This window comes from Aulonocara stuartgranti (assembly GCF_965226115.1).
Source record: "Aulonocara stuartgranti genome assembly, chromosome: 20".
Taxonomy (NCBI): Eukaryota; Metazoa; Chordata; class Actinopteri; order Cichliformes; family Cichlidae; genus Aulonocara; species Aulonocara stuartgranti.
In genome coordinates this window covers 29816630-29831599 of record NC_138956.1, presented here as the reverse complement: position 1 = coordinate 29831599, position 14970 = coordinate 29816630, and the positions used below count along the sequence as shown (strand labels likewise).

General features: G+C 34.3%; 1 protein-coding gene across 3 annotated transcripts in view; it reads right to left on the bottom strand.

The window, feature by feature from the left end:
* Positions 1 to 325: 325 nt before the first annotated feature.
* LOC309697184 (uncharacterized protein) overlaps positions 326 to 14970 on the bottom strand; it is a 33523-nt gene continuing 18878 nt past the window's right edge. For all 3 annotated transcript variants that reach the window (XM_082518891.1, XM_082518892.1, XM_082518893.1), the window contains 11 exons: positions 8586 to 8698; positions 8243 to 8461; positions 7284 to 7487; positions 6953 to 7081; positions 6681 to 6859; positions 3882 to 4058; positions 2407 to 3780; positions 2271 to 2312; positions 1747 to 1797; positions 1560 to 1626; positions 326 to 1326 (listed from right to left, as the gene is read on the bottom strand). In XM_082518891.1, coding sequence (XP_082375017.1) covers positions 1268 to 1326; positions 1560 to 1626; positions 1747 to 1797; positions 2271 to 2312; positions 2407 to 3780; positions 3882 to 4058; positions 6681 to 6859; positions 6953 to 7081; positions 7284 to 7487; positions 8243 to 8461; positions 8586 to 8698 — 2614 coding nt within the window. In that variant the 3' untranslated portion in view covers positions 326 to 1267. The remainder of the gene's footprint in view (positions 1327 to 1559; positions 1627 to 1746; positions 1798 to 2270; positions 2313 to 2406; positions 3781 to 3881; positions 4059 to 6680; positions 6860 to 6952; positions 7082 to 7283; positions 7488 to 8242; positions 8462 to 8585; positions 8699 to 14970) is intronic.

Below are 14970 nucleotides of genomic sequence, written 5' to 3'. Positions count from 1 at the left end.
TTAATATGAGAATCGATTCTAGAACATAAATTACTGGTATCGGAAGAATCGATATTTCAATATCGATCCGCACACCACTATTAGGAACTTCGTCTGTGTGTCATTCCAATTCAGGTTTTTATTATTTTATTTTATTTATTTATTTATTTATTTGTTTTAGGAATTTGGATTTTAGGATACTTCAAACAAATCTGCCAGATTAACAGGGTGTGTGAAGCTGGAGTTTGACACAAGATTGGTATTTTTAAAAGATTTAAATCACCAAATTCTGAATAAAAGTTTAACAAATTCAGGACATAATTAGTAATAGAAAGTAATAGAAAGCTAGTTGTATACATTATTAATCAGGATCAAAATTAAGGCATGTCAAAGCTATCCAAAAACATACCACATTAAATGCACAAAAGGCGCACAGAAAGCATACTTAGTTAATCTTTGAGTAGCCAGTAAAGATTATGAAGGTGCTAATTAGAATAACAGTTATCTGTTCTGCAAAGAAAAAAATAAATATGGGTAAAATTAACATGAGTATGAGAAATTTCAGCATTAAGATCTACCTAATGTGCAACAGTTCCCTGACATCTGTTTCATCTTTACAACACATGGCTACTTCACAAAATGCACAAAATAAAAGATTACCAGAAATTATTGAATTACAAATTAATGAAATTGTTACAGCTCAATTAACAGTTTTCATGTGGATCTTTGTGGGACTGTGTGCCATGATACATACTGACACAGAATGAAACGGCAAGATTTTGAGTAGATGTCCCCAACACAAAAACGTTTTTTTAAACAAAGGTAGTTTGTATTTCTGTGTATATTGCGAGTACAATGTTTTACTTATGTTTACATCAGACATCAAATCTACTCACTCTTTAGAATATAAGAACACTCAACTCTTTTCTTTAAAAACATCTATAGATTGATAAAAATCTATTAGTATAACTACAAATCTATGCTCTGTGCTGTGTTGATAATCATGCATGCAAATCAAAATCAAAGATGAAAACGATGACATAATTTTTTTTAAAGTTTGATTACAATTCCAAAATTTATTATGCCATTCAAAAATATTTTGGTGATCACACATATTTTTCTTTATTTGTTTTCCTTAAAAACCAAGCCAAATTCTTCTGGGATTAAATATTATATAAGCTATTAATAAAAACACAACAGATTAACTCACTGATACTATGGAAAAAAGGAACAAAGAAAAGCCTGACTTCTTGTTGGTTATCTGAATAACCACAGATTTCTGCATTCATTATGTGTTGCTAGCTGAATGTAAATCACTGGATGCACTGGATGTCATGTTGTAGCCATCTAAAAAAAACAGAGCAGTATAGTTAATCTGTGGCAAAAAATAATACACAGTAGACACTGAAGTAAGAAGTAAAATAATTGTATGAATAAATAAAATTAAAAAAATTAATTTGTGTTAATGTGCAACCCATCCAATTGTTTTCTGTGTTGGACTGCCTGATTAAGGTACAAGCACACCTAACAACACACAGCTTTTCCTGCATCTTTATGTTAATTTTTTAATTGTTATTTACCTCTTCCACGTCTCCAGTTCCTTAAAAATCGAAGTCCACTTGACGATGAGTTTCCAGCACTTGTGCTCTAAAATACAATACAAAAAACAAATCATGCAATATTTGAAAAAACAAAACAAAACAAAAAACAAGTTGGCTGAGATCCAAAAATAAGGAAAGAAAAAAGGAACACGAAAACTGTTCTTACCCCTGTCCCACTTCTGGACGGTCGTGCATATGATGATATTGCTGACCGCACCTGGTAAGTGAAATCTCAAATGTTACACTACAATGGAAGTTGCACAAGTTAGCTGTAAAAGTAAATTAATTCATGATGCCCAGCCAAACACTAAAAGGAATCTTTTTGTAAGTCTATGGTGATGTTTATCTTGCTTTTTTGTGTGCTTGTGTGGGATACGAACACATACATATAACTGTTATTTATTGAAGTGTGGGCCCACCTGCTGTTTGCTACTTTCACCATCAAGTCTGAATTAGTCATTTATATGGATTTACAGAGAAACCATGAAATGGCACTAGAAGGCAGAAGTTTGACTTGACAAGAGGATTTTAGTGTAGTATTATTACAATTCATATTCCTTTGTCAGTAAAGGTTTGTAGACATTAAGCACTTTGTTGGTTAAACCAAATTATATCATTTAACATTAATTTAAAGTAATTCAACAATAAGCACTTATTCATTAACTTGACTTAAAATTGAGCTGTACATACCTTACCATCCAGCAGTGTTCCAAACACCAAAATAAAGAAGCCCTTTTTTAAAAGACAGAGTAATGTCCGTTATCAAGGATTCAGTGATTAAAGATTCTGCTATTATGGTATAAAAAGGTAAAAAGTTTATTTGTACCTGTAGCGAATTGAAGAGTGCGAATGCAATATTGATTCCTATGTCTCTTGGATGCACCAGAAGTCCAGCTCCCAAACCCCAAGTTATTCCAAAAAATGGTGTAAGCACAGCCAAGCTCTTGACAATAACCAGTAAAACGCTCTTTTCACCTGCTTGTGCAGCAGTTGTTCCAACCCTTCTCCTTATAATTTTGTACAAAACCACAACCAGGATAATGAGATTTATCAGCACTATTGAAAGTGCAGGAATCACAAACGCCAGTAGAGCTTTGGACTCATCCCAGTTGAGCCAGCAGATTACATTTTCTCTGATATATTTGTTGTCTGGTGCAGTTGCAGCTATAGTTACTGTTGCTATGATTAGAGGAGCTCCGTAGCCTAGAGAAAATCCAATGGCCAGCATAGATGCTTTAGACAAACCCCCACCAAAGACATTAGTTGTACGGTAGAGCAGCAACAAAGCTGAGGCAAACATCCAGAAGAACAGAGCTAGGTAGAACAAATGGATAAAAAAGGTAGTTGCAGTGCATGCTGAGTGGTTTTTATGATTTGCATCTGAAATGGCTGCTCCAATTATAAACCAAATATCTGCAATCAGGAGGGACACAGCAATGTTAACTATGGAAACATGACGCAGGTAAGAGGTTTCATTCGTTCTTATTTTTCTCCATATGAGGCCTTCAATGATGAGACATATGACCAAGGAACCCATGGAAATGCCAACTCCGATGTAGGTTATATAGTCCAAAATTGGGCTAATTGGACTGTTTGGTGACATCAGGATAGAGAATGAGGTCAGGTGGTTGCAGTTGCAGGTGACAGTTCCAGTTTCATTTGTATTTACCACTTCACAGCCCTCATCGTCCCATCCTCCGAGACCATTAAGGAGACTGAAGTTCCAGAAGACACATTTTGGATCTCTCAGTGTATCATTTAAAATATCAAATGTCAAAGAGATATTATTGATTTGGCCACTGGACTGAACAAGTACAACCCTGCCACCGATGACCTTAATCGATGAATTGTCTATTTCTCTTGCAGGGAGTACATTATTGAGCGAGGCAAATGTTATCACTGTGATTGACTTATTTTTACCCTCATTCTGTGGTATTTCTATCACCACTGAAGAATTAAAATCACCAATGATAGGGTTTGTGTATATAGTTCTGTTCAAGATGATAAAAGGCGTGTCAATACCAGAATTATTGAAACTGGCAAGGTGTTTTGTTATTATTTCAAGAGACTGCAATAATGATGAACTAACACCGTCAGGGTTAGAGATGTTATACGAGATACTTTCATTGTTTTTGTTCAGAAAGTTCCATGAGTCCCTTGCCTGATCTGTGGTGAGAACACCTGCAGTTATCAGGATATCCTACAGTAAAAAAAAAAGTATTAGATTGAATAAACAAATACAAAATTTAAAAAAAGCATGTATTATTTAGAATACTCAAACTTCAGTAAACTAGCATGTACCTTCATTGAGTTTTCATTGATTGCGATATTGAATAATTCTGTTCTGTTGGCTACATTTCTGAGGATTTGAACAACAGCATCAATATTTTTAGGTGAGTTAACCACTTGCTCAGAATTCCCATTAGTAACATTGCTGAGCTGTTGCAAAAATGCTGGCAGTGTAGTGGCAGTCAAGACCTGCAAGAGTTGAAGAGAAAAAGTATTTAGTTTCACAATTTAACTCAATGTTTAAGTTAGAATGACAAACTTGGGCTTCCTATTTACTAATTCCTATCTCAAAGGTTTTTGTTTGTAGAAATCCTCACAGAATCTGGCTTACGTTTACTACAGTCTTTTAACCTTAATCTGCCTGCAGTTATAAACCGAACAGTGAATACCGTGTAGTGATGCGCGAATCATGAACGAATCGTTCAATACTCGAGAATCACTTTACTGACTCATGAATCATGATTCACAAGCCCAACTGACTCACTGACTCATCCCTGTTGCTGTTAGCAGCAATGTATCTAGCTTATAATTAAAATTGTGGAGAAAAACACAACATCCAGTATCGTAACAAAAAAACTTCTGCTCTGAACTGGAAGAAAAAACCCTGAGTAGAAGCTCACATCAAGAAAATAGCTCCTCGGTTCACAGTAGCATCGCTCTGCCTAAGCGAATCACTTAGGACTCGCTCACCCCCTCCCTCCTGGCTCACAGCTTCTTCTTCTTCTTGGTTGGCAACCAATGTTAAGGCGCATTACCGCCCCCTGGCTCACAGCTCAGTGGACATTTAGATGAGAAAATATATATTTAACACATTTAAGGAAAATACTAATAAAATAAAATAAAATAAATGTTTATTAAGCAACTTTGATAGGAAATTGCTTAATTTTAGAAATGTTTTTGCTCTTTTTTGCTCTATAAAATTGTTGTTTTCTTTTAGAATCATTCATCTTAGCAGTAGGATTTACATGAAAAGGGAAACAAATTAAGTTTGATTGAAAATGTACATTTTTTGCACTCTCTGGTCAACTGACACAGTGAATCAAATGACTAAAAAACCGATTCACTTTGGTAAGTGACTCATTAAAACTCGATTCAGTAAAAAGAATCGAATTTACCATCGCTAATACCGTGTTTCATTTGTGCTTTCCATGTCTTCTGATCACAAATTGTAAATAGTGCTGTAGTGGCAAAACAAAGAAACACTACTTACTTACTTTGTGGTTATTTATTGAAAAAGTGTTTTTTTGTGCATACTTTATAAACTTAAACTACCTGCTTACTTTGTGGTTATTTATTTGACAAGTTTTATTTTTATTAAATGGGTGACAAGTTTATTTTGTATTAACAGTTTGTCTGTCATCACAAATTGTATTAACAGTTTGTCTGTCATCACAAATGGTATAAAACTGTAAAACATGTATTGCACAAAGTTAAAGGGCTTGATAAGCATTGACTCACTGCAGCTTACTTTAATTTCTGTTGTGCGGGGTTTTTTGGTGCAGTGGTTATCCTTTTTTATCTTTTTTTTTCTTTTTAACTTTCTGAGGTTTGTACTATGAAGCAGAACTTTGTCTTATCCGGGTAACTTTGGGGTGAACCAGGGTTTTCTGTAGTGATGGGATTTCCGGCTCCTTTTAGAGAACCGGCTCTTTCAGCTCCCAAAACTCGAAAAGCACATACAAACTCCAAAGCACGTACAATTTAGGGGCATCTATTTGTACTTGTGGACAATATAAATTGGTTACTTTAAATTAGGGAATATTACATTTCCTACATTTTGTATTTGTATTTTACTTATTCTCAGACTATTAAACAACATCAAGGTTCCAGCTGAAAGAATAATAACTAAAACTGCGTTATGCAAATTTAAACATTTATTTAACTCTTTTTTTTCACCATTGGCACAGCACCTGCCCCAGCTCTGATGCTTTCGGAAGGAAGAGAAGACAAGCTTTATGGTGATATTTTAAGTATCATGTTAGCACAACGCATTCAGAAGGTACTGTTGTCTGAACACAGACAGAAAAATCAGCTTCTACTAGATACTAGTTAACATGTGCAGTTCACATCACTGTAATGCTTTAACCATTTTGGGCTAGAGAGAGAATTCAAATGTTCCTTGAAAGAGGAGAATTATATCTCTAATTTTATAGCTGAAACTTAGTTAACTTAGTAGTTGTGATGTTTGACGTTAGGGCAATTGAATCCAAATAATGGAAAGAATCCCTGTATATATTTAACTTACTTTGTAGTACATAGAGCCCTGGAACTTGAAACTAACACTAGAAAACTAAAGTCAACTAAAACTCAAGTATGTTCACCAAGAAATAAAAACACCACTTAATCCTAAGACCATGATCGTTTTGCTGTCTAACAGGATACCATCCATTTGGAAACTGGTTGAAGGAGCTGTAATAATTTGAGAGGTGGATTCATCTTCCATTATAGCCCAGAATAGAATCAACAGGATTGTGTTGAGAACCATTTATATTTTACATTACATTACATGGTCATTTCTATCATCAGCAAAATTGAAATGTAGAGTAGAAAAAATTAGTCATTTAAGAGCCTATCTTACCATTTGATATAATCTAGTTTTGAAATTTATAGTCACAGTTGTCAAGTAAAACACATAGCAAATTAACTTTAATTAAAAGAGTAACTTAAAGAGAGGTTTGTGGAATATTTTTGTGGCTTCACTTAGGTGAACTTTCTAAACTCTTTAAAATATGTAATATTGTGATTTATCTCTAAGGTACATTTTCCACAATACAAAGAACTAAAAAGAACATGGCAGTTTATATAAGTCACCTCAGATTGGTCAAGCAGCTCCTTAATGGGTTGCAGTATGCAGGTGTCTCGTATTTCAGTATATGTTATGATGTTGCACAATGCACTCTTTTCTCCTTCCTCATTGTTTGCACAGGGTATTCTGGCTCTGGAACCACTAACTGCCTTTCCAAATTCTTTATCATCACACATTTGAGGATCTAATAAAACAAAAACAAAAAAAAGACCTTATTAAATGTAGATAATTTTTAACCTGAATTTAATAAATTGCTTTATAATGTGTTAATACTCACTTCCTTTGTAAAATCTGAGTGTTATTGTTTCGTTGAATTCAGGATAGGTAGTTGATTGACAGGTAATTGTATCCTGCTCTTTGTCTGTACAGCTATCAGTTTTATATTGATAGGAAATGCTTTTTTTACCTTTGGATAAATCGCAGAAACAACAAAGTCAATATGAATAGCAATACAAGCTAAACATTCAGATCTGATGTAATATTAATCAGACTAGTTTTTAAAAAGTTTTGTCTCATATTAGTAAATAACGTAAGTATTGCAAGATGAGCAGAGAAATTATTTCCCAATAGCTGATTTGCATTTTGTTGATTCTTTGTTTCAGATTTACCGCTAATATTCACGTTTGTGAAATTAATATTGTAGTCATTGTTGACAGTGCAGCTTAGTGGCACATTTTGACCACTACAATTCAAAAATTTTTGAATTGGGTCCACTCTGATCAAGGGTTTCTCTTTGAGTGTGAAGGTTCCATTGGATCGTTGGCGATAAAATGATTCATCCTTTTCCCGTATGAGCCTGCATTCATAATTTCCTGGAATGAAAGTAAATTATTATATACATAAATAAAATAGTGTTGCCAAACAAAAATAATAATATATGGGTTGACAGTGTCACTTATTTCTGTATTATACAGTTGTAATATGGCTGGTTCTCCTATGCAGATTCAGTGTTTCCTACAAAAAAGCAATAATGTAGCTGATAACGAGTTTTTGCTCCATTTTGTTTCAAGAATACCATTCTCTGTCTAGCAACATTTTATTTTACTGTTATATTATTAAGAGCTCAGCAACCACTTATTTCCAAATTTAAATAGGATTTCTAATATGAATTAGTTGACATCTGTGTTCACAAATACCAAATTACTGGCACTTGTAATTTGGTATTTCTTTCTCTTGAGAAAGGCTTGTGCAACAGCAATGGTTTAACTATTTAAATCAAATGATTTCAGTCCTTCTGCACTAATATTGATTGCTCCATTGCAGTAACAACGTTTTCCTTAACCCTCTGGGGTTGCAGCGACCCAGCGACTCCATTTCAACTTGGGTCAGAAGTGCGGACTTCAAACTATATACCAGATTTTAAATTGTGTCGATAGGCCACGTAAAAGAGTTATGATAAAAGATACATGTGATGTTTTTTTCTGAACCAAACAAGTTTTACCCTTAAGCCAATCAGAATGTTGTAATTGCACTTGCTGAATCACTAAAAAATGCTGAGACTGCACTCGCATTTTAAATGTATATGATTTGTGAATTTCCCCATGGAATGCAGTTGTTTGCTTCTTACCACTGTCAGCACGAATGAACTGTGACACAGATAAGACTGAGTGACTGTTGTTTTTTGAAATGGTATGTACTTCATCTGCAACTATGACATTGCCATCACGTCTCCACTCTGCTCTCCAGTCAGTACCAAAGAGACCCAATGGTGGATGGCCACATGTTACAATGACTTTATCCTCCCAAAATCCACTACCTTCAATTTTAAAATCCAGAAAACGTGGCTCTATAAAAATGAACATAAATATAAAAAAATGATTAAACAATCATCTGATCTCATGTGTTTTTTGATATGACATTAAACATATATGTAAAATTGAATAAAATCACAAATGTAGACAAGTGCTTACCATCTGATATCATAGAGTAGATTTTTGCTAGCTGGTCAAAAATTCCATTGTTTAGTATTTGGATGACTGTAGTAGCAGCAGTGACATTATATTCAGCGATGGTGCTTCCACTCCTATAATATGGAAAAGGATTGGAAACGCTAACATTTCTGGCATGTAATGTACATTTTCACTCTCACACCTACAGATAAGTCAATGATAGTTGAGTCATAGTTTTATATTTTCAGTCTACTAGCACTTGGAATCCAATCCCCTAAATAGCTTTGCACTATACTTAACTTAAAAAGAATTCTCCAAAAACCTCACATTTTTCTTCAATTTACGAGTTAGTAGTTTACCATTTGGTAAAATCAAGTTATTATTATTATTATTATTATTATTATTATTATTATTATTATGACCACAACATATTACTCAAATGACTGGAGAACTGGGCAGGTCTTTCAGGAACTGTACTAAACTGGTTCAAAACATACTTAGAAAACAGGAAATACTTTGTATCAATAGGTAACTTCACATCTGAGCAGACAAGTATCACATGTGGAGTTCCCCAAGGTTCCATCTTGGGACCCCTTCTGTTTAACATTTACATGCTCCCACTGGCACAGATTATAAAGAACAACAAAATAAACTACCACAGCTATGCAGATGACACACAAATATATATCACAATGTCGCCAGGAGACCGAGGCCCTGTACAGGCTCTTGGTAAATGCATTGAGGAAATTAATGACTGGTTGTGCCACAATTTTCTCCAGCTAAACAAAAACAAAACTGAGGTAATAGTCTTTGGCGCCAAAGAAAAACGATTACAGGTCACCAGAGAACTTCAATCTATACATCTAAAAACCACAAACCAGGCGAGAAATTTGGGTGTAGTTATGGATGCAGACCTAAACTTAGAAAAACACATTAAGACAATAACAAAATCAGCTTACTATCACCTCAAGAATATTTCAAGGATAAAAGATCTGATGTCTCAACAGGACCTGGAAAAACTAGTCCATGCATTCATCTTTAGTAGGCTTGATTACTGTAACAGCATCTTTACAGGTCTACCTAAAAAATCCGTCAGACAGCTCATTCAGAACTCTGCTGCTCGAGTCCTCACTAAGACCAAAAAAGTGGACCACATCAGTCCAGCTCTGAGGTCTTTACACTGGCTGCCTGTCCGTGAGAGGATAGACTTTAAAGTTCTGATGCTGGTCTATAAAGCTCTGAATGGTTTAGGACCAAAATACATCAGTGACCTCCTGACCCAGTATGAACCTTCCAGATCCCTCAGGTCATCTGGATCTGGTCTTTTATCAGTTCCCAGAGTCAGAACCAGACACGGAGAAGCTGCATTCAGCTTTTATTCTCCTTATATCTGGAACAAACTCCCAGAAAGCCTCAGATCAGCTGAAACACTCAGTTTATTTAAATCCAGGTTGAAGACTCACCTATTCTCAGCTGCATTTTAATAAAGCACCAAATCCACACTTTGATTGATTGATTGATTGAATGAATCTTTATTTTGAACATGTTGAAAAAGTATAAAAAAAATAGAATTAAAAGAGACAAATGAACAAAGCAAACAAAAGGAAAACGAGCAACCACAACTCCAAATAACGTCCATGTTCAAAAAGGAGCAGGAAGAAGCATAAGCTTATTTAATCCCACCCCTTTTCCACTATCTAGTATCAATAGACTACAGAAATACCTCCTTGCAATTACATTATATGTTATGTGTAATTTTTATTTTTTATTTTTTAAATATATACACATATATGTTTCTATCTATCCATACATACGTATATACACACATACGCACATATACACATTTTCAATAACCCCATTAACACCTCAAGGATACACAGCCTACAATTATATATATATATATATATATATATATATATATATATATATATATACCCATACCAACAAACCCGTGCATGCGCACACACATGAAAATATTAGACAAGAACACCCTATCAAATCTCTACCTTTTCCCTGTACCCTGTAAAAACCGTATCCTTAAACCGCTTTTAAACTGCGCCATGCTTGGACATTGCTTCATATCTTTACTTAGTCTGTTCCACAGCTTCACTCCACTCACAGAGATGCAAAATTTTTTTAATGTTGTACGGATACGAGGATGTTTTAAATTTAATTCCCCCCTCAAATTGTATCCCCGTTCCCTTTTAGAAAACATTTTTAGAATATTGTCAGGAAGCAGGTTATTTATTGCTTTATATATAATTTGTGCTGTGAGAAAATGAACCAGATCTGTGAATTTTAGAATTTTTGATTTTAAGAATAGTGGATTTGTATGATCTCTGTAACCAGTTTTATGGATTATCCTTATGGCCCTTTTTTGTAATATAAAGATTGATGATAGCGAACATTTGTAAGTATTGCTCCAAACCTCTGCACAGTAATTCAAATACGGTGCAATCAGGGAACAATAGAGAATGTGGAGTGATTTGTGGTCCAGAATGTGTTTTACTTTACTCAAGATTGAGACACTTCTTGAAATTTTGTTATGTATATGATTTATATGAGATTTCCAGTTTAATTTATCATCTATAATCACACCAAGAAACTTATGTTCAAGTACTCTTTCAATTTCCACACCATCTACATGAATCTGCACTTGTGCATTTCTAAGGGAATTCCCAAATAAGATAATTTTAGTTTTACTTAGATTTAGCGATAGTTTGTTCCTGTTAAACCATTTTTTAATTTTGCACATTTCTGAAGTAATTGTATCCAGCAGCTCCTTTAGATTCCCCCCAGAACAAAAAATATTTGTGTCATCTGCAAATAATACAAATTTTAATATATCAGATGCCTTACAAATATCATTTATATAAATAATAAATAATTTTGGACCCAGTACAGAGCCTTGTGGAACACCACAAGCAATGTCCAAGCATGATGAGGAATGGACACCCAGCTTCACAAATTGTTTCCGGTCACTTAAATAATTTTTCACCCATTGCAGTACAACCCCCCTAATCCCATACCGTTCCAGTTTATTAATTAATATGTCATGACTGATTGTGTCGAATGCTTTCTTGAGATCCAGAAATACTCCAGCTGCATACTGTTTCTGATCTATAGCATTCGTAATCTCCTCAATTCATTCGATTAATGCCAGAGATGTTGATCTTTTTGATCTGAATCCATATTGACTGTCAGAGAGTAATTTATATTTATCTAAGAATTTGTCTAATCGTTTATTAAACAGGTTTTCTAGGATTTTGGAGAATTGTGGTAGTAAAGAAACAGGCCTGTAATTTGTGAAGTGGCGTCTATCCCCGGTTTTATACAGCGGCACAACTTTAGCTATTTTCATTTCGTTTGGCACTTTTCCCGTCTGAAATGATAAGTTGCAAATATATGTTAGAGGTCCTACAATTCCTTCAATGACCTTCTTGACGATTTTCATGTCAATATCATTACAATCAGTAGATGTTTTATATTTACACATGTGTACAATGTCAATTATTTCTTTTTCCTCCACTGATGTGAGGAACATTGAGTTAGGGTTCCTATCAATCAGGTTTTCACTACATTCTACTGATGGCAGTGACTCAGGAATTTGTTCTGCCAGTTTTGGTCCAATATTTACAAAATAATGATTAAAGCTGTTGACCTTATCAGCAGTGTTTTCCATAATATTGCCATTATCGATAAAGTATTGTGGATAACTTTGTTGTCCAGAATTATTTTTAATGATACCGTTTAAAACATCCCATATTCCTTTCATATTATGTTTATTGTTGTTCAATATTTTACTATAATACTCCTTTCTACATACACGTATAATATTGGTCAACTTATTTTTGTATTTTTTATATTTATTTTCAGCATCTTTTGTTCTTGGTTTTAGGTATTCCCTATAGAGTGTATTTTTCTTTTTACATGCATTTTGTAAACCCTTAGTGAGCCATGGTCTATCTGAATATTTGTGCTTTCTGTTGTAATTTATTGTTGGACAGTTTTTATCGTACAACTCCATGAATATTCTTAAAAATATGCAATATCAATATCAGCTTCTTTGTACACATTGTCCCAGTCCTGATTTAATAGATCGTTCTTAAATGCAGTCATAGTTTCTTCTGTCCTTACACGTCTGTATCTCAGTTGTTCTTCATGCTGATTTTTCTTATAATTAGTGTCATAAACTGCAAAAACTGGTAGGTGATCACTGATGTCATTAATTAATAATCCGCTCACAATGTTGTTTTCCATATTGTTAGTGAAAATATTGTCAAGTAAGGTGGCACAATGTGGTGTAATTCTGCTAGGCCTGGTTATTTTAGGATGTAAACTCAAACTGTACATAGTGTTTAGGAATTCGTCGGTCATTTTATGCTTTTTTGGATTCAACAGGTCAATATTAAAATCACCACAGATAAACATAACTTTTTGATTTGTTTTAGAGAATATTTCCTCTATTAAGTCATTAAATACTTGAATACTAGAGCCAGGTGTTCTATATATACAGCTAATTATTAAATTTTTTTCTTTTTCCTTATAAATTTCAATTGTTATACATTCTAGTAAATTATCAATTACAGTTGTCATACTTTCTACCACCTTGTAGTTTAGGTTTTTATCCACATACACAGCTACTCCCCCTCCACTCTTGTTCCTTCTATTTACAAAATTCACTTCATATCCCTCCAGTCCAAAGTCCATTCCTTTCTCCGCATTGATCCATGTTTCAGAAATGGCAATAATTCCAAATGGATTTGCCAACTCATTTAGATATTCCTTTATATTGTTGAAGTTGGCATACAGACTTCTGCTATTAAAATGGATTATTGATAATTTATTTTCCGTGTTGATGGTGTGCTTAAACTGTTCATCAGTGAAGTAGCAGCAGTTACAGCTGATGTTGTAGAAGAAAACTTTTAAGCTTAAATTTCAAAACTTACATTTAACTACTGATTTTATCTATTGTTCTGATTTTATCTGTTTTGATTTTATATACTGTTTTGTTTGTTTGTTAATTAGTTTGTTTGTTTGCTTGTTTTAATCAATTTTAAATCATGCTTTTTATTTGTTTTTGTTTCTAATGTCTCTGTAAAGCACTTTGAATCACATTGTTGTTGAATTGTGCTATACAGATAAACTTGCCTTGCCTTGCCTTGCCTTATTATTAATAATAACAATAATAATAATAATAATAATAATAATAATAATACATTTTATTTATAGGTGCCTTTAAGACCCCCAAGGTCACCTTACAATAATACAACAATACAATATAATAAAGTATAGCAAAACAAAATTTAAACATAAGGTAAAAAAAAAACAAGCATGAAAGTATATAAACAAGTATAAAAGGGTATGGAGTTCTGAATAGATGGGTTTTGAGACGTGTTTTAAAAGTACAGAGAGAGTTTGTAGTTTGAAGAGCTGGTGGAAGTGCATCTAAAGTCTTGGGGCAGAGCAACTAAAAGTCCTGTTAGAGAATTGTGCATCAATATGGTTGTCATTGTGCAAGATGATTAGATCTTTAGCAAGGTGATTAGATCTTTAGCAAGAATGCTCAGCTCTGTTTTCTAAACACTGGTTCGTTAAAATGTTACGCCATATATGGGGTGACTGAGGATATTGGTGACATCACATGCTCACACATCGCAGACACACACGTCCCATGTTCACAGGTGGGTGTCTTATCTGTCGCATGATTAATGAGATGTTTGTGTAAATACTGATGTTAATAAAAGGACTGTGAGAGGGGTCCCAGAGTTTGGAGTTGGCTGAGATCAGATGAAGAGCTCAGGCTCCCCTTGCAGCAAGTAAAAGACAAAAAGCACTGTGGTCGTACACAAATGATTGGTCTCTGAGCCAGCGGCGTTTAAGTGTTAGACCCAACAGGTCTGTAGTCACGCATACATATGGAGAAGATCAGATAAATATGGAGGAGCGAGGTTATGAAGCTCTTTGAAAGTAAGAAGCAGGATCTTGAAATTGACACAGAGGTGAATTGGAAGGAAATGGAGCTGTTTAAGGAAGGAAAGGAAATTGGATCGATACTTTGCTTTTATCGTTCAAGTTGAATATGTAGACCTATTTTCCTTTGGAAAAAATAAACCTCAACCATGCACAATGAAAAATGTCTGAACCTTTTTGTGTGCTCTACAGACAGAAACACTGACATATACCAGGTCGCCAAAAACCCAGTTTCAAAACACATGTAGATCACAGTGATCACAATCACAGTGATATAGTGGTGATTAAAATGTGTTCAGAGATTTCATCTCATAAGTCACGGCACACTACCCTTTCCCCAGTTAGCTGCCTGATTGCCTTTGTAGTGTGGCAGAGCACTTCTGTGAATGAGTGAAAGTGTGAATGTTGAATGTTTTTGTTGAAATATCCAGGC